Source organism: Streptopelia decaocto (assembly GCF_964273445.1).
Source record: "Streptopelia decaocto genome assembly, chromosome: 3".
Classification (NCBI taxonomy): domain Eukaryota; kingdom Metazoa; phylum Chordata; class Aves; order Columbiformes; family Columbidae; genus Streptopelia; species Streptopelia decaocto.
In genome coordinates this window covers 82,852,125-82,874,745 of record NC_138656.1, presented here as the reverse complement: position 1 = coordinate 82,874,745, position 22,621 = coordinate 82,852,125, and the positions used below count along the sequence as shown (strand labels likewise).

At 36.9% G+C, this 22,621-nt stretch overlaps 1 protein-coding gene across 1 annotated transcript in view; it reads right to left on the bottom strand.

Moving 5' to 3' along the window:
• RNGTT (RNA guanylyltransferase and 5'-phosphatase) overlaps positions 1–22,621 on the bottom strand; it is a 182,644-nt gene that overhangs the window by 126,437 nt on the left and 33,586 nt on the right. Inside the window, exon 9 of the mRNA XM_082048859.1 lies at positions 6,401–6,536. Within this exon, the coding sequence (XP_081904985.1) occupies positions 6,401–6,536 (136 nt within the window). The remainder of the gene's footprint in view (positions 1–6,400; positions 6,537–22,621) is intronic.

Sequence of the window (22,621 nt, the reverse complement as noted above, 5' to 3'; positions counted from 1 at the left end):
GAAGTAAAGAACAGGCATTAACATCCATTTTCTATGCTCAGGCTGGATCTTTTCCATGTTAACAGGACTTTGGGCAGCAGTGACAACTGGAATTTGCTTGAATGTTACACTGTGACCAAACAGTAGGGTTCCTTCCAATGGGAGCAACACAGATACTATCTATATCACACGAAATGAGTGAACATTCAATACGTACTGGTAAAACATCTTGAAAATACGCCAGCTAAAAGAAAGCCTATTAACAATCAACACCCAAACAAACACAAAAGTGTTATCTGAAGTTACTGGTCTGTACAAAAATATATACAGCTTACATGCTGGTACTTACATCTGTAACTCAGGTTTCCTATTATATTTATTAGACATAGTTTATTAGTTTGATAAACTAATAAAGAATATTTAGTTTCACATAAATTAGCCATGATTGAGAATGGTAACAATTGACCAACTAGTAGATCTTTTTCAGAGCCACATTTGAAATACTCACTTACCTAAATGCAATCAATCTCCTCCCTGCCCCCCTCACCCCGTGCAATTCTTGGATAATAAATCAGTTGTATTGGTTAGGGATTTTTTGCTGCCAGTATCAAGTTAAAATTCCAAATTCACATATATGAGATAAAACAGTTGGAAAATACATAACAAAAATAATAAATACATAATAATACATAATAAAAGAAAAACAACTGTGAGCTCAAGAGTTATTCCAAAAGAGAACCTTACATCAGCTCAAATTAGTTTTGTTTAGGTTGTTTCTTGCTAGGTCAGCAGCATTTTTATGTTTTACATTTTAACTTCTCTTAGAATCCATAACTTCTATAAAGTAAACCCAAATGAGAGTCTCAATGCAAGATTGATTTTCAGTCTGTACACATACCAAGCTTCTTGAGTTGTATGTACTATTTAATCACATTTGGCTTTAAAAAATAAGCAAGCTGTTGTAAAAATATTGATTATTTTTTTTTTTTTAAAGCAAACACAAAGCTTCAAGCATTTAAAACCAAACTAGAAGATATGAACCTGGTGTTCTCAAAAATCATTGGGAACTATAAGTTGTCTACTTAATATTTTGGAATCTCATTTTCTTTGAACACAACACTGAGATGCAGATTGGACTTTCACAGCCAAATGCAGCATTCACAGGTGTTGTGAATGACTACCTGAAGTGACCTTAAACACCTTGCTACATCATTAAAAAAAAATTCCATGCCTGAAAAATATTCCTTTGTAACATTACAATATCTTACTCTAAAAACCATTTAGTTACAGGTAACTATAACAAAACGCCACGCTGTTACTTTCCAGCATTTAGGTAAGACACCAGTGAGCTATCAAAGGAACAGCAAATGCAGCGCTGCAATGCTTTCATTGACAATAAACTTTATAAATAACTGCCAGAACAGATGGAGTAGGTATGCCCTAAGAATGCATGATGTTCAAATTTGGAAGACTGTTTGAAGATACAACGTGGAGGGGAGGGGAAAGAAAGAGGAGGAGCAGAGGGGAAAATTAAAAAAAAAAAATACAACACAAAAACACAGAATTACTGATAATAATGAGGTGAAATGAAGAACAAAGTAAAACTGAAACAAAAGAATGATACCATATTTCTTTAAAGTTTCAGTCACATTAGCAGGTGTAATAAATTTTTAAGATATGCTTAACATATGTTAAAGGACTCATTTCCTCAGCATACATATTGAGAGCCTCAGCTTTGATGCAGGGGTAGCATTTCTTTGTAAAACCCTGAAAACATTTCCTATGCCTGGTATTACAAGATTTTATGTTTAATTTTCAAAAATCTGAATCTCTGATTACTCAGTTTAATCATAGAATCATTTCAGTTGGAAGAGACTCTCTGGATCATCAAGTGCAACCATAACCTAACCTAACCTAACTCTAGCATTAAACCACATCCCTAAGAACCTCATCTGAACACCTTTTAAACACCTCCAGGGATGGTGACTCCACCACTTCCCTGGGCAGCCTGTTCCTATGCCTGACAACCCTTTCCATGAAGTTTAAGACAACTTATAAAATACAGCCAAGAGGACCAACAATGACTTTTTTAAACCTTCTCTGGAAGATCCAGTTTTAACACAAAACTAATTTTACAGAGAAACTGTTCCTCTACCTCAGTCATGTATAAACCTTTTTGACTCTATTACTGGTCAAATTTTCCTTCTTCCTCACATCCTGACTTCTTTTCTTCCTCCCCTGCCTCTGGTTCTCTTTTCACATCCGGACTGAAATCCCAGCTGCCAGAGCAAATAAACAACAGCACAATATGCCTTAGCGGCAGAGATGACAAATTCCTGCGCTGCTCATCTCCATCATGACAACAACGTTCACTGCTCCATTAGTTTCGCCAATACAACTGTTGTAAGGCAAAAGCTGTAAAGTGATCATAAGAATGATTCAGATTAGAAATACTCTAACACATCATTATTTAACAGTCTGATTTCAGTATCTTCCTTGAAACTATGAGAACTGAAAAAATACTTCAGGGAACAGACCTCAAAGGCAAATTCACAAAAAATGTGGTATTTGAGAAACTGATCATGTTCTAACTCACTCTGATCCGAGTAATAATCTGCTACTCTAAGGCTATATTTAAGTCATTTTTAGATAACTAAAAACTTAAACCCAGCAGCACTCACATGACATGATAATAGAACACAAAATCTTCTGTAAGACACACCTGCATCCATACATTTGCTTTTATGGACCCCACGTAGAGCTATAGCCACTACTGTGAGTTCCAAAATTACCACTGCTAGTAAGTAAGCTCTTTACCACTTGTCCTTTACTTGTTATTTTAGGCATTAACTTAACCTGCGGGTCTGTAGCACAAGGTCCAATGGCCAGTTTCTTCGATGTGACCTCATAAAACTGTGCTGGTGTCAATCTCCTTTTCTTAATCTTCTGGTGATGCAGAGCACAGCCTTACAGAGCATTAGAAACAGTAGCTGTGCTAAGAGTTTTTAGCTGGACAAGTACAAAAAAAAATGCTGGACTGACAGCTCATGGACTTTTTCTTTTTTCCTGGAATTATCTAGCGAGCAACTCAGACTTAAAATAATCCAAAATTTCCTCACAAAGCAAAGGATCTCAGTTTACCAGCCACTTGCACAATGTATTTTTTGTTGACACACAGTATGGCATCAGCTCTAATCACACATCTGTTTACTGATCCTTTTCATCGTCTGCCTTCCCTTTGTCCATTTATCTTCAACACAATTCCAGCCATTGCTGTATTTCAGGAATGAAAAGAGTTTTGTTTTGGTTTTAACATACTTTTTCACAAAGCACCTGCCTTTACAAACTCAAAAAGTTGTAAGTTATGCCATTTCTGACAGAGCTTACAAGTAAGTGAGGTCTGTACTGATACAAAAACATCAATCAATCTCAGTCTCGCTCTCCACTTTTGGAGTCCTTGGCCCTCCTAAGACTCCAAGTGTGAACAATATCTTATATATATGTAAAATAAAATATATATCTAATTGTATTAAAATTTCAAGAAGTATTTCAAGCCTAAGAATGCCTCTGCATTTTCTGCTTAACTGTTCTAAAGCTAAGCAGAATGCCAAGAAAGTTCCTGAAAATAACTAATTAGTTTTCTTGCATGACAGCCAAAACACTTGAACAAAAATCTATGCATTCACTCAGATAACAGCATGGAAGCGAAACACTTGGCTTCTAAAGGAATACTTCATATTATACTAGTCACCTGTAGGTAATATTCAAATTAGCTTTAATGAGCTTTGCAGAAAACACTCTTCCCTGCCAGGGGAACATCACAACTAAGAGCTGGAGATGAGTGGAGGCGCTTGCAGGAGACCCCTCATCACCCAGGACATAACTGATCAGAGTCAGAAGCGGCTGCAAGTAATTTCAGCCTGAAGTGAACCATAAAAGCATTTGAAATTCTCAAAAACAACCACATTAAAGTCTTACACCAAAAGCCTTAAAGCAAGTTAATAGATCACTTAATTCATGGAAATTGCCTTTATGAAAGTTTTATATACACTGTCATTCTAAATAAAGTTAGAGGAAATTATCTTATCTTTTGTATTCTTAACACAAGTAGTTGTTTTGCTGCATGGCACTGATATCTGTTTTGTCTTGTCTTCTTTCTCATATTTTTTAAGATAACCATAAAGCAATGGAAATTGGGCCATCTGATTCTATACTTTCATTCTCTGAAAGAGAGAAAGCTACTTCAAGGGCAACAAGTATGAAGTATTTCAACCTGTAATTAAAAAATTAACTTCAACAGCCCTGCAGCACTAATTAGCAAAATATGTTAACACAAAAAAGCCAAATTTTTCTTCCCATGGATGGAAGAAAAAAAAAAAAATCATGCATATATCCAGAGTAAAAGAACAGTCATGGAAATTATCATTTGGCACCAACATTAAACAAATATTCAATTACAAAGTTAAGCTGTTCTGGTGCTTTCTCGTGCTTCACATAATACGCAAAGTTTATTCTCAAACCTGTGGAAAGCCATTTCAGTTGAAAACGAAAAATATTCCATCAACAGTTTGGTTTTTTTAACTGACCATACTTAAATAAATTTAGAAAACTGTACTATGAAAAGTATTTATCCATTAAAAGGTGTTAGTTTTATCTCAAGGTACTTCATTCAACCAATACTTGTTCATTTAATGTCATTTTGCTTTCCACTTCCTGAAAAAAAAGGGGGGGAGGAAGTCACAGTAAGACTAATTTTCTGTCAATAAAGTGAGATACTGAAATGCACTATAATGGCCAAACTTTTACAGAATAACAAATGACGTTATAGCTCATGTCCTGGGTAACTGAGAGAACTTAATTTATTCTTAAGACACTTAAACTGGGAAACACGTCACAGCAGATCAGAGCCCCTCTCCCACGTCCCACAGCCACATTTATGCGTATATTTCAATATACCTGAAATCCCGTCTTCCACCATGTGCATATTAGCCACCCTTACTACATCATCCGTTTTGAAATGCAAAAAAAAAGAGCAGCAGTTTCCCTGAAGAACACCTACCATTGCACCATATGGACACTGGCAAGCCTTTACTTTCCAAAGAGCCTTAGAAAAAAAGGAGCAGGGGAAAAAAAAAAGTCCCAGGCTTTTTATCTCAACAGTATGGAACGTAATGTATGTCATATTGTGATTAAGAATATTATTATGTACGTCATTAAGAAGCTGAAGAGGCTCCTACCAGACTTGACAGCTCATGCAGTCACTTTTGAGCTGACAGCACGGCTCTTCTTGCATTATGCTCTCAATTTTTCAGTGAAGCAGAGGTGGTGGAAAATATTCCATTATCTGCTCCTCTGTCCTTGAGACAGTACATTGTTCCTTGCAATAATTATCCTCACAGATTCGATTTACACATGCCTCACATGTAAATGTGTATTCAGTACGACAGATCATTGACAGAAGTGATATTTCAAGAAGGATAATGACAGCAAAGGCCTGAGAAAGGAAAGGAAGTCAACAATGACAACATGGTCTCCCGTATCGGAAAGGTGCATTAGGCCTCAGAAGACTAAACTGAAACATCATCTGAGATATTCAGTACTTCATCAAGCCAGAGTGACAGCGATGTAAAGTGCCTGCAATTCTACTGCAACATGATAAGAAACCGTATTCATCTACAAGGATAGGTATTTGGTATAAGAGCTAATGAAGTTGTTTTGTTCATCTGAAGTAGGAAGGTCAAGAAAGGAATAATCTCTTCTTGCGGCTACTGTTCCAAAAAGTTTACCAAGAATACTCCAGGCCAGCCTTCTATCAAGAAATACAGATGTTTGACACTTTGTTTTAGAACTAGCTTACAAAGTTCATTACCAAGTTTACATAATTTAAATTAGCATGACAAGTTAGAAATGTTTTAGTCATAAACAAATGTAACAAAACCATTTCTAAATCACAGTTGCTAATTCAAATGAGCTGAAAATAAAAGTGATGGAAGCAAAGATATCAATTCACAAAAGTCTATCAAAAGGTTATGAAAATTTTATCCAGTTTTAGAAATATTTACATTAACTGGGTTGAAATTACTATGTTTACAGTATCAAAATACAAAGCTGTAACAAGAGATCAGGGTCTGCATTATTTCTTTAGATTCTGTTTGAGCGTTTTCTCATATTTAGAGTATGTCACCTCAATACTTTGATTTATTTCAAAGACAAACAGCTCCCCCCAGAGCAGTCATCATTGCTATTCTGTAGATAAGAAATGACTTATGAAGCATAATCCCCACATTCAACCAGCAACTGAATCTATATTACTCCTGAAATCCCATGATTCACTGATCCAGGCCTAAAAACTTGGCCCTGTGTCTAAACAAAAGCAAACAGCACTGAAATTCTTACAATAATTATACAGTATCCTCCTTACCCCATCCAAAAGAGTGTTTGTTAGATGTGTGCGAAGGTCTTTACGAAACGGAAATTCCAGGTTAGATACATGAAAAATCGAGTTGTCTCTATCAACCATATAAACTTCATTCTTGCCATCAATCAGCATCATGTACCTGCAAAGGCAACGTTAAGATATTACATTTAAAGGCATATCCTCTAAATCTCTACTAGATCAATTTATTTTAAGCACTAAAAAAGAGCAAGCATGACAGGCATTACAAAAAAAGCATGGTAGATGGAACTTTCTACAGTTAAAAATTTAAACCTATTACATCAGAAAAGCAGTTTATTTAGTTCAATGCAATTATCACAAAGAAAATATTTCAAAGAGCGAAGTTCAGAATAGATACAGATGATCTAGATATATAGATGATATAGATTAGATATATAGATGATATAGATGATACAGATATAAAAGAACGTTGCTGTGTCCAGACAAAATGACGCGTGGAAATCTATTAAAAATAAGTGAGGTTTTAATGCTGTAAGAAACACATGTGGCTAATTCAGTTAGATTCAGCTAAAAGATCTTTTACTCAAGTTTTCCCTTTCTTAAGTTGACTAGAACTTTGCCTGGTATAAATCTGCAGAGTTTCATTCAAAAGAAACACCTTTCCTATCTATCGCTGGTTATCTAACACTGCAGTATTGCAAGGTCCCAGCCAACTATTGAGCCACTTTTCATTAAAACACTGATAAATTTAGCCAAGGTACATCGCTCTCACATTACACACAATGAAAACCTCAAAGCTTACTACACTGTCACCAGCAAACTGTGAGTTTGGATCAGTTGCAGATATCTGAATTTTCTAAAAATTTCTTTACATTACGACAGTACTTGAGAGACCAAGTCACCAGTTTAGACTTCTCTGTGCTAAGCCCACAGCAGACTGCTCTACAGAAGTAACATCCTCTATACACGAAAGAAGAGTGAACAAGTAGAAAGGAAAAAAAAAGTAAAAAAGCTAAAAAACACAAGAGATGCTAAACAGCCTGACGGCTGTAACACACCTGAGTTACCTCTGTAAAGTTTTGTTTGATCTTTGCAACAAGAGAACTAACACAGAGTTTCAGGAAGAATAACAAGGCAGCTACGCAGAGAAAGGTTTGCAGCAGCCTAGGAGAGCACATCTGACTGCAGAACAGAAACTGGAGACATTTCAGCAGAAACTAGTGTCAAAAGCCAGATGACAAGTCCACATCTTGGCAGTGAATGTGAAGTAATAAAGGTGCTGAGCGTTTATCACAAGCAGCTGAAAGTGAAGACTGGCATTTTGAATCCGACACAGTAAAGGAAGACAAACTGTTGTCAGGCTCAGAAGGTGGGCAAAGCAAAGAAGACCAGAGAAAGTGCTTTTTTTTGGAATCAACAAGATGTGATTGCACTTAGTAAGCCCAGTGAAAAGAACAATATAGTTATCAAGATGCGACCGAATTATCAGACAGGAACCACCATGGCCTAATAGCAGTGCAAAAAATAAGCATATGGAAAACAAAGCTGACATGAAGACTCAAAAGTCAGGCCAAGTTCCATGTCCCAGTCAAACCTGAGTTAAGTCAGCTTTACTAATTACCACCTGAGCTGCTGTAATTGAACTTATGCCTGATGATGCCATAACTAACCATGTTGGTAGTCTAGACCAAAACTGATAGCGTGACCCTAAGCTGAGCTTTCTTTCACTGATCCTTTCATTTCACCTTGTACACAGACGTGCCGAAAGCACAACTGTTATTATAGAAGTTCTACCGAGAAAAGTGAAAATCACAGAAACCAAATAAGAGAAGAAAATAGGAGCATTACCAATTTCAAGATAGTTCAATGGTTCTAAAAGTTCACAACATTTAATGTTCTCATATAGCCTCTGATACAAATAGGGAAGGGACAGATCTTCCCACAGCAACTAATTCGTTTGGATTGCAGTGCAGTTTCTTTGACAGTACAAAATAGGGAAATACTTGACTAAAACTAAAAGATTATAGGAGTTTCACCATCCACACCAGAATATTTTGAAAGCAAGCAAGCACATTTTGAAGACAAAGTTCAGCAAAGAACTTTTCATACTTTTAGAAGTCTTTGAACATATGCATTGTGGGGGGGAAACCACAAACCAGTACTTTTCATAATTCATCCATCTCTCCTTGGGAAGTCCTGGTTATAAAGAAAATACAAGCTATCAGTACTCTTTTCTAAAATTCACCTTTCCTCTTGCAAGTAATGCTCACAGGATCTCTGCTGTCACAACAAAGCAGGAAGCATCCCCCAGAAACCCTGCAGGCAAATGGTCCACACAGGCAGCTTGCCCTGCTGTTTGCACAGATCCTGTCTCCATAAATCAGATCTGACCACAGGAGCACAGCACCACACCTGCAGTTGTACTACTGAAAGCAGTTCTTCTCAAAAATTAAAGAAACCATGAGGAGGAAAGAAGTGTCTAACAGAAAAAAAATGTGCACTATATACTTTCAATTTTATAAGTAAGCCCAATTGTCCATCTCTGCACGTCCACATTCAATGCTGTTTGAAGTCTATGCTTTCACTGTAACTTGTTTCAATGACAAAACAGCATCTAATGCTTCAAGAAACCACTACCACCTTCTCTAGATCTTTCACTCAAAACAAAATCTATGGAAATTTTCTGAAGAGTTGGTAGCTGGACAGTCCACCTATCAACTAGTGGTTAGATTCCTTCTCTTTCAAGCCACAGCACTAACATTACATCACTTCTCCCATGATTTCTCTCTCTTCTTAAAATTTGTCACTGTCGCCTGTTTATACCACAAATTCTAAATGACAGGGACAACACTAGGTCTTACAACTGCATGCAAAAACTTCCAATCAAACATCAAACAGGAATTACAATTACATCTTACCGCAGAGAGCTACTGAGAAAGAGCATGTGCTTACTTTGAAAACAAAAAAAAATTGGTCTCAGGACAAAAGGTGGCCTTAATGTAGACTCATTTGTCCTGAGTCTCGGATAATATGTTTGCCTAACTAACTTAGAAGCTGAACAAGTTCTCTGCATGAGAAAGATGTTAGACTGACCCAAATATGTCTCTTTTAAAAGGGTTTTGTTTGTTTGTGTTTTTTAAGCTGAAAGCCTGAAAACACCTCGCCCCTCAGTTTAATAAACTACAGAAAAAAAACTCTGAATGTGATCTAAACAACAGAATTTGTCAAAATTCTAACTATTACCAATTTCTTCAGGGATGGACTGACATCCAGAAGTGTTCTATGAGTAGCTGATAATTCAAAATGTGCAAGAAGCTAAAGAGATGTGCAAGAAGCTAAAGAGATGTGCAAGAAGCTAAAGAGATGTGCAAGAAGCTAAAGAGATGTGCAAGAAGCTAAAGAGATGTGCAACCATGCCAAGGTTTTGGTGAAACCTTAATTAATGAGGGGGTTTGATCGGCTCGTTGGGTGGGGTTTCTTTTGTTTGTTTGCTCATTTTACTCAAAAAGCATGAGTTATGTGCTTAACGTGAAGCGTTATGTCTTCTCCACATGACACTTCAAGCTTTCTTGAAGAAATCTTGTAGACTGCTGATCAGTACATTTATGAATATTACTTGGATGTGACCTTATCAGTTATATTTTAAGAAGTTAATTAAGATATTAGCAGCACAAGCACTTACCCTGGACTAGAGAAAGCACTTCTGGACAGCACCACATAGGCAAAGAAAGAAGAACGATGATTTCTCAAACACATTCAATAGGATCTAAAACAGCACATAGGAGCTTGACTGTCATTCACTGTATCGTACACTGTGAACACTGCTTGCTATTACAGCTGTACATTTATTACTAATTATCTCTATTGTGTGAACACCCAAAAGCTCCAATTAGTAGACAGGCTGCATTGTATTAGATTCTGCGCAAGGACACAAGATGACATGGTCCTGTATCAGATGGCTCAATCTGAATTTAAAACAAGACAAGGGAATAAAAGAGCAAGAGTGGAGCAGCAATAAAAGCAATCACAGAACTGCTCATTCACCTTTGATAACTATACACCAAAAGGAAGAATCAGGTTTGAGCGACAAACATCATCTCTCCAAACGGCCAACCCAGCCAATACCAACCTGCCAGTTCCCATTGCAACAAAAGTTCTGACCAGCGAGTTGAAGAAAAAAGGGTCACAGTGTCCACACAGATTAATCTCACAAGCAGATAAAATATCTGGTCATAGAAATGTTAAAATCTAAAGTTTCATTAGAAGCTACTTTTCATTCACTTCTGGTCCTGAGGCAAGGTCTCTTATTAATTCTAATTGGACATTAGTATTAACAAGATAATTCAGGAAACAGGATGAAAATTTCATTATCAAAGAGTTACAGCTCCTGGCATTAGACAAGCAGATCTCCAAATCACCTGCCAGAGTATTAATAACTTTAATCTTTACACTTTAAAAAATGTCAACCACCAAATATAATCTTGAAAAGTTTTCTCGTCAGAAATCAATTATTTTTAGCACACCCAAATAAAGGCAACTGTTTCAAAGGCTTAGTTGCCTCCGCACATATCCTTATCAGTTGGGTCCAAAACAGATACTAGAAGAATGATTTTATTAAACTTCCATGTTTAGTTGGTTTTGTTGGGGGTGGGGGAGAAGGGTTGTTTGTGATTTTGGGCAGTTTTGGGAGGTTTTTGGTTGTTTGGACGGTTGTTGTTTTTTTTTTTTTTTTTACACAATTCTGAAGCTGGCTTGAGCTACATTGAAAATGATAGGATAAAAACTGAAGTTCATGTGGACGTTTAGTATTTTCACCATTAAATCTGAACGTATGTTTTAGGACAATATTGTTTAAGGCAAAATAAGGCAAATTACTTGGTCTCCCGCAACCTACAGTCATTCAGAGTCAGGAACAAGAACAGAACTGTGTCTTGCAAGCTCCAAATCCAATTCTACACCCACCAGAGCATGTGGCCTCTGTCCTCTTTCCCAGCTCATTAGGATCCACAAAACTGGTTTTGAAAGTACTCCCCGACCCGGCACCTCTCATTCAGCACAGTCTTTGCCAACATACATTTACTGGCAAACTGATGTCCTAGAAGTTCACGGAAGTTTTGCTACTAAATTCTATTTTATTATGTGTTTTACCTGCATTTAACTTATTCCCCTCGGCCAAAATCCCAGCAACTCCTAGCAAAAAGGTTACATAGGTTAATTTTGTACTTTACAGGAGTTTTAAAACCTTAAGTGTAATAAAAAATACAGCACAATTTCATCAAAGTTTTAGACCACATCTTCTGGGTTTGAGTTCAACACAAAATTAATTTTCTGAAAAAAAACTGCAAGTAGCAAATGGATTAGAAATATTTTTTTAAAGGAAGATTAAAAATTCAGCTCCTGTAGGAGCTTTCTTTGCCCCAGAGTATTTCTTTAGATGGGTTATATCAAAGAAGATTATTTATTTCGACACAGTATTGCCGTTGTCGCTTTTTGTTTCCTTTTTAAATATGCTTCTGTCTGTATTATCACATTAAAAAATGCAAAATATAAGAAATTCCATCATCAACTCTCAGCGCAAAATACACGGCAGCTCTCCATTCCCAGGGGAGTTCATTACACAGCCTAGAATTCAGTCTTGTGAAAGCGCTGCCCTCCCACACAAATAAGCATTACCCAACTCAGAATAGCAATTAGCATCACTAATATGTTCGCTGATGTAGAGGCGACAACAAAATCCTGTTGCAGATATCATTCTCAATTTCTTAATTTCCTTTTATGATTGGCAACACTTCAAAATCGTGAGCGTGTCACCACCCATGATCGACCACCTAGGATGAGGTCAATCCGCTTTAGCACTTTGCTTTGGACTCTGCTGCTCCCCCTCGGCAAGACGGCATCGACTCCTGGCCAGGTGCGTCACACGCTGGAGAAAGGGCCGGTAGAATGAAAATTAATGACTGCCCTCTATCCGCTGACCGTAGGAGACCATCTATCTGTGTCACTAAGCTGCTGCGGTGCCATGTTCTGGCCTGAATCCAGACTGTGCTGGATCTAGAGTAACAGTTTAAATTAGACGAGTTTGAAGCTGGCCTGTGGCAGATGGAGCAACACACCCAAAGTCCCGATACATGGGGCAGGCTCAGCTTGGTTTCTTCTCTTCTGTTAGTTGCTGTTGGCAATAGTCGCTGCTTCAAACTCTGTCTCCTGAAGGATGACAAAGCCTGGATACAGGGACACTAACACATTAAGTTATGTGAAGACTCATTATTTTCAGTGTGTGAACAAAAGGAAACCAATGTCTTTTTAATCGGAACACTTGACAGCTCTGACACAAATACCACTTTCAAACTTGTACCCGTGTTTTCATTTGCACAAGTGCATAGGGTATCAGCCATCAAGAAATACAGCTACAGATAGGCAGCTGTAGAATTATCTATTTGAACTAATAACCCAAATAGTAAATAATTTTTTTAAAAAACACACACATAGGCCTTTGGAAGTTAACCTGCTCTGAATATACCTTCATATACCTTCACACATGAATATACACTTCGTATTTCTCTCACATACTTCTAAGTTAAATTTTGCTATCAACAGTCTGCATAGTATTTTAAATCAAAAATAACCCTTAGATTCTGACTGACATTCATTTCCAATTAACAGCCTCCAGCTCCAATATTTCTTATTCATGACCTTGCATTTTCTACGACTAAATAGACTTACAGTTTAATTATTCTGCTCCTCAGTGAAATCAGTGGCTTGTCTCCCTCATTTGTTTGACAAACATAGTCGGTTTCTGTTTCAAAATTATTCATGACAATATAAAATTAATATTCAGGTTCTCCACTTGTGGATTTTGATATATTTTCTTCTGAAACCATCCACTGCCATTTTCTTTCAATCCATTCTTTACCTATCTTACCATTCTAGCAATCTTCATTAGCCTCAGTCTCTACAATAAACCAAAATTTTGTCAAAGTCCAGAAGCATGAGATCTACCACTAGTCTTGTGTCAAAAAAATATCTTGCCTTTATGTGCTAAACAAATTCAACTCCTACCAAAATGGTTGAACTCACAAGAAATGCCATTCCTCATTTATACTGAAGACTCTGTTCCTCAGTCCTTCTGATTCTATTAACTACTTCCCTCGACTTATCCAAATCTGTCATTTTAGAAAGAGAGAACAGTACAATATTGATCTATTTTTACCTCTCACTACAATCATAATATTCTAAATTTAAAGCTAAGTCTTTTTATAAATGACCCAAACTTATCCTCTACAATCAAGATTTTTTTTTCCTGAATATTAAAATATGGTGTTCCCAGGCTGCTGTTTAGTAAGCAAATGTTATCTCATGTATCCCCATTTATTTTCAGAAGCATCTGGATTTGTCACTAGTGAAAATTCTCCATCAATTCTCTACCCTCAAAAGAAGGTACAATGCAGCTTCTGATTAATTTCATAATTGTAAGGTGTCTACTTTAGGGTGAAATTAATAGTTCCCAAGGCTTCAATAACTGTGTTGGCTAAACTCATATTACACCAATGGAGATTTAGACACTCAGCTTGCATTAGGTGTTAAAGTGTGTGTGCTCATAGTGACAGCTCTGATCAGGCTGGGTATCTGCAGCAGATTCAGCAATACCCCAGAAGTTTACCTTAACAAACCTGTTGTGATTTTTTGAAAACCTGAACTCCATAACACTTTTTTATCCTTCAGCTATTATGAAAATGTTATCCCTCCAATTCTATTTTGCATTTTTCCTAAACAAGGAGTGATTTCCAGTGCTCATGTTACAGTCCAGAAAATTATCCTCGCATATCTGCTAAGCCAATGTCTAATTTCCTGAGAAATTAGAAGTTTCCCAATATTCAGCTTCATGTTCTGAATCACTTGCTCAAGCTATCACTGCCATGACTTGATGCTAGTATGGAAAAAAATAATTGTCCTACTGATCACCACATATATCATACTGCAAGAGCTATGCTTCATTTCGATATTCATAGAACCATTTTGGTGGGAAAAGACGTCTAAAATCATCAAGTCCAACCAAAAACCTAACACTGCCAAGTCCACCACTAAACCGTGTCCCTATGCGCCACATTTACATGTCTTTTAAATATCTCCAGGTACTGGAGATATTGATATTCATCAGTTCATCCTGCTTATGTGAGACCACAGAACTTCATTTCCACAAAATTTGTTAAGGTGGTATTCCCTGCACATTTACACTTTGTGCAACTGAGCACTGCGGGATAACAGATACCCCACAGCTTATACAGAAATTCAGCCTCCATCATCTTTACTATTCCTCAGTCTCCTCAACCACTATATCACTCAAAAATAAATTCTTACTATTATCACTGTCTGCCACCACTTTCCTTTCAAATCTGAATGCAAGTTTCCCTTTTCATTTGCTCCCCTTGACAACCCAAGGTCCACGGAAGATTTTTTCCTGAGTGTTATGATCCTGAAAATCATCAAAAGGGAGGCAGTGAATTTGCAGATGACAATATTTACTACAGATATCTTCAGAATGTCCCAAACTACAGTAACAAACATCACAGGGAGAGATACGACCACACCTGCCCACCTTACAAGCTTCTTAAATTAACTCTGTCAGCTGAAAAAGCTGACAGTGCAGCTACTTTTTAGAAATCAGTGAGAGCACAGAAATGCATCTGCAGTCAAAAAAACTCCAGCAAATAAATCATTAGGTTACATAACTAATAGGATGGTGCATAATACAGAATTACTGTTGCATCATTATACAACTGATGGGTATCCCCTCGCCTGGGACACTGTGTGCACCAGCATTAGTAGGCGAGTCAGTTTTTGAATAAAGGAGGTAACAGTAATACTATGGAGCATGGAAAAACGCTCAAGAACTGTGGAACCTGCTACCATTTCTCCTAATAAAGTATCATAGTTTAGACGGAGTTCAAATTTTAGTTTTTCCTGGTTTATAAATCAAGGATAAAGATTCCTAATTAACTTAACAGATGGCAAATTCAAAACTAATGTAAAACTACTTTTTCTATCTGAAGTATTATTAGAATGTGAAACACTGCAACAGAGCTGGCAAAACCAAGAATTTAGCAAGGTTAAAAAAGACTATCCAGTCACAGTGTTTTTCTTGACTGCTTTCCAGGGTTTTAATTAAGTTAGAGTGCTGTGGGGGTTTTGTATCGTTATTTCTAAAAGGATATTAAATGTTACGGGTTAAATTTGAAGTCATCTTGTTATCATTATTTGACCTACAACAAAGGGTAAATTAATCCACAACTACTACATATTTAGGAGTTCTTATAGTACATTATGTCATTTCTGGAACAAAAGAAGAATTGTTAACTAACTAGAAAATATGTGACCCAATAATAGAATCTGTATATTAAGAGATTTATTTTAAATACTACATTCTCTTTGTTTCACCCAAATTTTAATGATGTTAAGCAGTCAAGTACATATTAAAGTACATTTCTACATTAGAGGGAGGAACTCTATTGGAAAACAACTGTACAGTATAACGTTCTGATTACTTTTTTTAAAAGCTATAAGATTAAAGGAACAAATTATATCTCAAGCTTGACTGAACTATTTAAATTTCTTATAATTTATTTTATTATTATTATTTATTACAGATATTGAGCTCCAAGCTTCCTTAAACTTGTTTGACTTCATCCCTCCTTCACAAATTTTAGTCTGAAAACATCTTGGAGATTTAGAGGGAAATTCATGCCTGAAGCAATGGACCAATAGAAAACAAAAACAAAAGAGTCACACAACAGCATAAGAAAGAAAACCAAATTAATTTAGCATCAGATGACAAGTAGTTTCATTCCTCCTTTACCCAAGCAAGAGAACCGTAACACCTCTCATTAACTTTGAAGTGACTCATGCCGGAATGTGTGCTGGGTCACTTCTGAGCACATCCCAGGCACAAGTCACAGAAGGGAACGGCCACTTGTGCTCACAGACTAGAAGCTCAGCTCCAAGGAAAAGTGCTGCCCTAGGTATTTGCATAGTTAAACTTTATATACTGCACGTCATTCCTCCCTGAATAAGATTAAGCCATTACACTTCATGGATGCGTCCATAATCCCCCCGAGAGAATCGGTAGCACAGGACACACAGTTCCACCATCCAAAGTGATCTGGTAGAAAGGAAAATAAATAAACAAACCAGTAATCACTGATAGTTGTCGCTTGAACATCAGGTACACTCAGAGGCACACCATTTATCTTGATCTAATTGGAACATTTTAGGACTACAGTTGAAGACGCCAAGATTAGTATTCATAGCACAAGCTACATAATAAGCATTTTAATGCATTAACTATTTATAAAGAGCTTGCTTAGAAGACAATCTGTCCAAATATTCAAATAGTTATATATGAATAATCAGTTAAGAAGTACTTTTCAAAGAACTCAGAATTGTGACCATAAAACTTTGTGAGCTGTCAAATGCTTCAGAACTGTGAAGCATCAAGCCTGCTGCTTCACAAAACAGAGCTACTCTGTGGTATCACATCAGCAGTGCTCCTCAACCACTTAAGGAAGGGATAGAAAAAAAACCACCTTCCTTCTGCCTCTTCTTTTCAGCCCTGACACTGTTGCAGGCACATATGAGAAACCACAACTTAGAGTAAGAATGTCTTCTTCAGCCACTCAAGTCAATTTGGATCCAGATTGAGGAGACATGTTCTGTCACACCTACTCATTCATTCCTCTATATTGACTGAAGGATTTAAAAACAGACTTCAGGAGATGGAGAAGCAGCAAAGTGATCTGGATGCACCTTATTAATAAATAAATACATACATACATAAATACATCATCACTACCACCACTGCCCAAAAAGCACCCCAAACCATCCATTCCAAATGCAACATTAAGATAAAAAAACAAAACAAAACAAAACAAAAAAAACAAAAAAAAAAAAACAAAAAAACAAAAAAAAAAAAACAATTTCAACCAAGCCAAACAGCTCCAGACATTAGCCTAGCACCTTATGGCACCCTGTGCTGCCTCAATTGACCTAGAGTCTCTCACTCAAGAGAGACCTCTCCTGGTTCATCATCGATGCAATTAAACAGAACCAATGAGTTACCTGGTGACGCCCATGAACCTGGCTACCAAAATCTGACAACTCCTCTCCTGCTGCAAGATCGCCAGAAAGTCTAAGCATGCTCTCATTCCCTGTACAAGAGGTAAAAAAGAGAAAAGGACAACATGCCCTTTGACAACACGTCAATGCGTGGAGATGACGAGACCACCTTGCCCTGGAGGTTCTTCAACGTGGGCTGGAACATCTTTACCTTGAGACAGGAGACACACTAAATATGCTGAAAGTGCCCTAAATATTACCACAATTTATCAAAGTTTTATTTTTGCACGCTCAATTAAAAATGCAAGCATACAATATTGATGGCTCCTAATGCTGTGGGAAACAGGGTGGTATCAGGCTTGTAATCCTAAATTCACTGCCCAACATAACTATAATGGATAGTTATTAAGATGTAGAGTGAGCGAAGACTTACATCCCAGCTTTCTGGTCTCAAAATAAATCATTCCTGCCTCCCCATCCCATCTTATCACTAGAAAAGCAGTTTATACATCATAATCCAGAATCATATATATATGATCTTTATATACTTTTGCAGAAGGTTGACATTATGTTGTCATTACACATTTAAAAGCTAAACTTTTAGCTTCCTAACAATGGATTAGTATTTGTAGTCTATAAAAGCTATTTATAGCTTTTAACCTTGATGAAAGGGGGGGGGTGGGCAGGGGAAGCTTTATTACAACCACTGAAATAACTTTTACAACTTACATTTCCAGACAAAATATAAGCTACCTTCAATTAAGTATATTATTCAAAAGAAACTCAGTGAAAAAAATCAGTGGATTCCAGACTCATCCTAAACGAAGGTTCTTCCAACTGTAGAAACAGAACTACAGAACTAGTTTAAAAATGGGTGACCTTGTTTTCTCTCAAAGAACTAGTTAAAATCATGATAAAGACCATGAGGGACTACACCATGCAAACAGAAACTGCATTTCCCCCCTTCCAGACCTTAAAAATGTTACATTCAACAAAACATTGCAGAGTTAGGAATAAGGGAATAGCAGCAGTCACTTTACCCTTTTAACTAAGGTTTTTGTTCCAAGTCTTCTCTTTAAATACCATTCCACTTTCATCATATCACAGGAATAATAGAAAAACGTTTGCAACTACTACTTTGAGATATTCAAGGAAAATAATAACAAATGTCTGAAAAGTAACCATCCTGCACACACAAACAAGGTATAATTAGCACTCAACAGTCGAGTCATTGTCCATTACTGACAGTTACATAAGCACATGGTTTGAATAAAGCCCATTTAACTTGGAACGAAACCACTTGAGTAAAGCCCAGTTGTTCACAAAACCCATCACTCCTACAAAAATATCCATTTGGTTCTGAAAAGTCTGCTCAGTACATGTCCAAGCTCCTGAATAATTCTGTCCTTTAGAATTTCAGACTACAGAAATGTGTCCCAACGACAGAGAAAGGGATACGCAGCATTACCAACCAATGGTGCAAAACTGATAAATATTTAAGTCTATTTCTTAAGATAAGTGGAGAGAGGAAGTAGGGAAAGGAAAAGAAGGAATGGTTTAGAAGTGTCCAAATGATTCTCATGTGGGTTCTTCACCCCATCCTATTATTAGGAGGCAAATACTCCTTCCTGACCCCAAGACCGTAAACATGTATAATCCTAAACATGACTAAATGACAAGACACTAAAAACACAATATATAACAATTCACCTATCCGCTAGCCATCTAGAGTCAGAAAGAATCTTTACTCACAAATGCTTTCCGGTAACTAACAGCCCTAAACTTCCCTGTTAGCACCAGTTCTGAAGCCATCTATCAAATCTCAGCATTCTATATTTTTGTCCCCCTCCTCTAAATTAGGAAAGAATACACTATCGAATTGTGTAAACTTCCATTTCAAGCATTTTCCAATACTGGGCATAAAATTCCACATCCATGAGAATCTGCACGTCATTTGTACCAATCAGAAAAAAGAAAAAAAAAAAATATCAATCTATGATTTCTTTCTCATTCCCAACCAAGTCGCTTTCAAGTTCAACTCCACATTAAGGGCGATGAAGCTCATGAGGGGCCTGGAGCACAAGTCTGATGAGGAGCAGCTGAGGGAATGGGGGCTGTTTAGCCTGGAGAAAAGGAGGCTGAGGGGAGACCTTATCACTGTCTACAACTACCTGAAAGGAGGTTGTAACATGGAGGGTGTTGGTCTCTTCTCCTGAGTAGCAAGTGACAGGATAAGAGAAGATGGCCTGAAGTTGCACCAGGGGAGGTTTAGCTTGAATATTAGGAAAATTTCTTCACAGAAAGGGCTGTCAGGTGTTGAAACAGGCTGCCCAAGGAAGTGGCTGAATCACCATCCCTGGAGGTGTTTAAAAGATGCATACATGAGGGCCTTAGGGACATGGTTTAGTGCCAGTGTTAGGTTAACAGTTAGACCCAATGATCAACAGGGTCTCTTCCAAACAAAATGATTCTATGATTAATACCTTTGCTTCCAGGAGACAAACTTTCCCTTCTCTACATCTCTGCTCATGACAAGCCAGTCTCTTATCCTTAATAATGAGTTGTCAAGTGCATAGCTTTGGGTTTTAATTGGTTTAGTACTAGTCTCCAATCTTCTCTGTCCTCCTTCATTCTAGTTATCATCCCAACTTTCTCTCTAACCTCCTCCTGTCTCTCAGGGGTAACAGTTTTTCTATGAACCCATTCAACTACCTCTTCTTTAATCCTTTTCAGACAGGCTATCATTTTTCTTCTTTGCCACCTAATTCTGGGCTAGTATCTTTTACCTCTTAATTTCTAAAACAAAATCTGTTTCTCAGTATTCTCAATTTTTTTAGAGCTGTTCTTTAGCAATGATCACTTTTTCACAAGTTACTCTTGCTGTGAATGACTTTTGGGTAACTTTTCATATTAAATATCTGCAATTTCTCAGCTATGCATGTGAGCTTCACTTCATCATCTAAAGTATCAAAGAATAGGGAAAGAAAAAAGTGTTTAGCCATGCAGATTCAGGGAGAAACTTTTGCCTCATCTTCATTACAGTTTTACAGCATGAAAAGTTATCTTAAGTCACACTCAGTAGACTTTCTCCAGGTAATGGTCACGTATATATATCTGAAGAGGCTGCAACTGCCAATAATTTTAAAGATCTTAACAAAACAACACAAAAAGACATTTTCTTCTATTTGTACAAAAAGCTAAACTAAAGAAACCTGGGAATCTATCACAAGTTAGATAACATAGTAACTTACATACTTTGGATAAATAAAAATTATTTGATTAATAAACACAATCCAAAAATTTGGCCACCAGTTTTATCATGCAGCCAAGTGTAGCTGCTATTTTTGTTTTGTATTATGATACCAACAAAACGAGAATTATTTAGGCAAAAGGCCTTTTTTTCTAAAATGTAATTTGCTAATCATTAAAAAAATAACTAACTGCAGACACGTTCCTAACTATTTTGTTACAAGCACCTTTTAGACAATTAGCAGCAATTCAGAGAGAGCTGCTTTACATTCTGTATCTACTTGTTCACATTTAGGTATCCACCAGCCATCAAATTTGCATGAATATTTTTCAAATATAATAGCCCTTGGCAAGAACTTTCTGTTCTGTATTTTTTTAAATAGCTGCCTTACCATAATTGAACAGCCATAGTATTATGATCGTATTTACTCATTTTTACTAAAACTGCATGTGCACAGATATGAAAAATAAATAGGTGCTCATACAAATGTAGGAAAATAACTTACACCCCTTAATAGCTTGCATTTAGTTCTGGTCATAATTTACCATCATAAAATCTTGTCCTGTTTGATTGTATTAATTTGAATTCTTTCACAGACATTTTTAAGATTTTTATTATTCTTAGTGCTAACAGCCTTTTTTTAAGAAGTGGTGTCTCATTACTTTACCACCCCACTCCTGTCTGAACATTCAGCTCCGCTCATTAGAACAAACATCTGCTACAAACACCATTAATGGGAGACATGTCAGGGGATACAGCAAGCCGCTAACCACCTGGGTTAATCACTTTACAGTACAACGTTGATAATAGAGAGTCATACAGTATGCCCTGAGCATACTGTTACAATTACCTTATTCAGATAGCAACTACTACTTGGGAAACACAGCACTACAAAATTGCATCCATTTGTAAAGCTGTACATACCTTGTAGCTACTGTTAACATACGACGTGTACTTCATCTCAACAAAGCCAAAAGGCATGATTTTAGTAGTGGGGAATTTGCTTTTTGGATTTCTGTGCTTTAAGAATAGATTAGCATTAAAATTATTTTTAAGACACCACAGGTGTGACAGCTGTTCCAATAAGTATACAGGATGGAATTGACACCAAACCAGTCAGAATAGCTGCAGGCTTAAGTGATTTTTTTTTTTTTTAATAATAATAATTTAAACTAATACGATTTTAGAGGTGTTTTTCCCCAAAATGGTGTGAGTTGCATATAATATTTCCATACACACAAATGGCTGACACAAAGGAAATATTTTTCCAGAGAAAGGCAATGCTAACTGAGCCTCAAAACTCTTTTAATTTAAAGTTAATCTGTCTAAACCTGAGATGCAAATGTACACATCTTTACACAAACAGGTGCTTTGAAACAGGAGGGCAGAAGTACTTGTTGACACTGTATTTTCCTTTGGAGAGAACAGTTTCCAGAAGGAAACCTCATGGTGCTCAGGGAACAAGGGCTCTGGAAACATGGCAGGGAACGAGCAAGGCCATGGTGGAGACACAAACTCTGTGAATCAGGACAGACTAAGCAAGGGCAAGTCAAAAGATTCTCAAGTTAGGGCTCCAGAATGGGGGAGGATGAGTTTTGACCCACACCGGACTCAGAACCCACACATTTACAAAAGCATGTAAGATACTGCTTCAGAACCCACACATTTACAAAAGCATGTAAGATACTGCTTCAGCAGATTTCCCCAAAATAATTTACAGCATCCTTGTCAAATAACTAATCAATTTCACATTATTTAGTCAATGCAAGATGAGAAATAAAGCTCTTTCATTTAGGGAAATTCATTTAAAAAAAATACGAGTAGAAAAATATAACAATTTCTTAAAAGCAAGAAAACACGCACTGTTCTACCACTGAACAACAAAA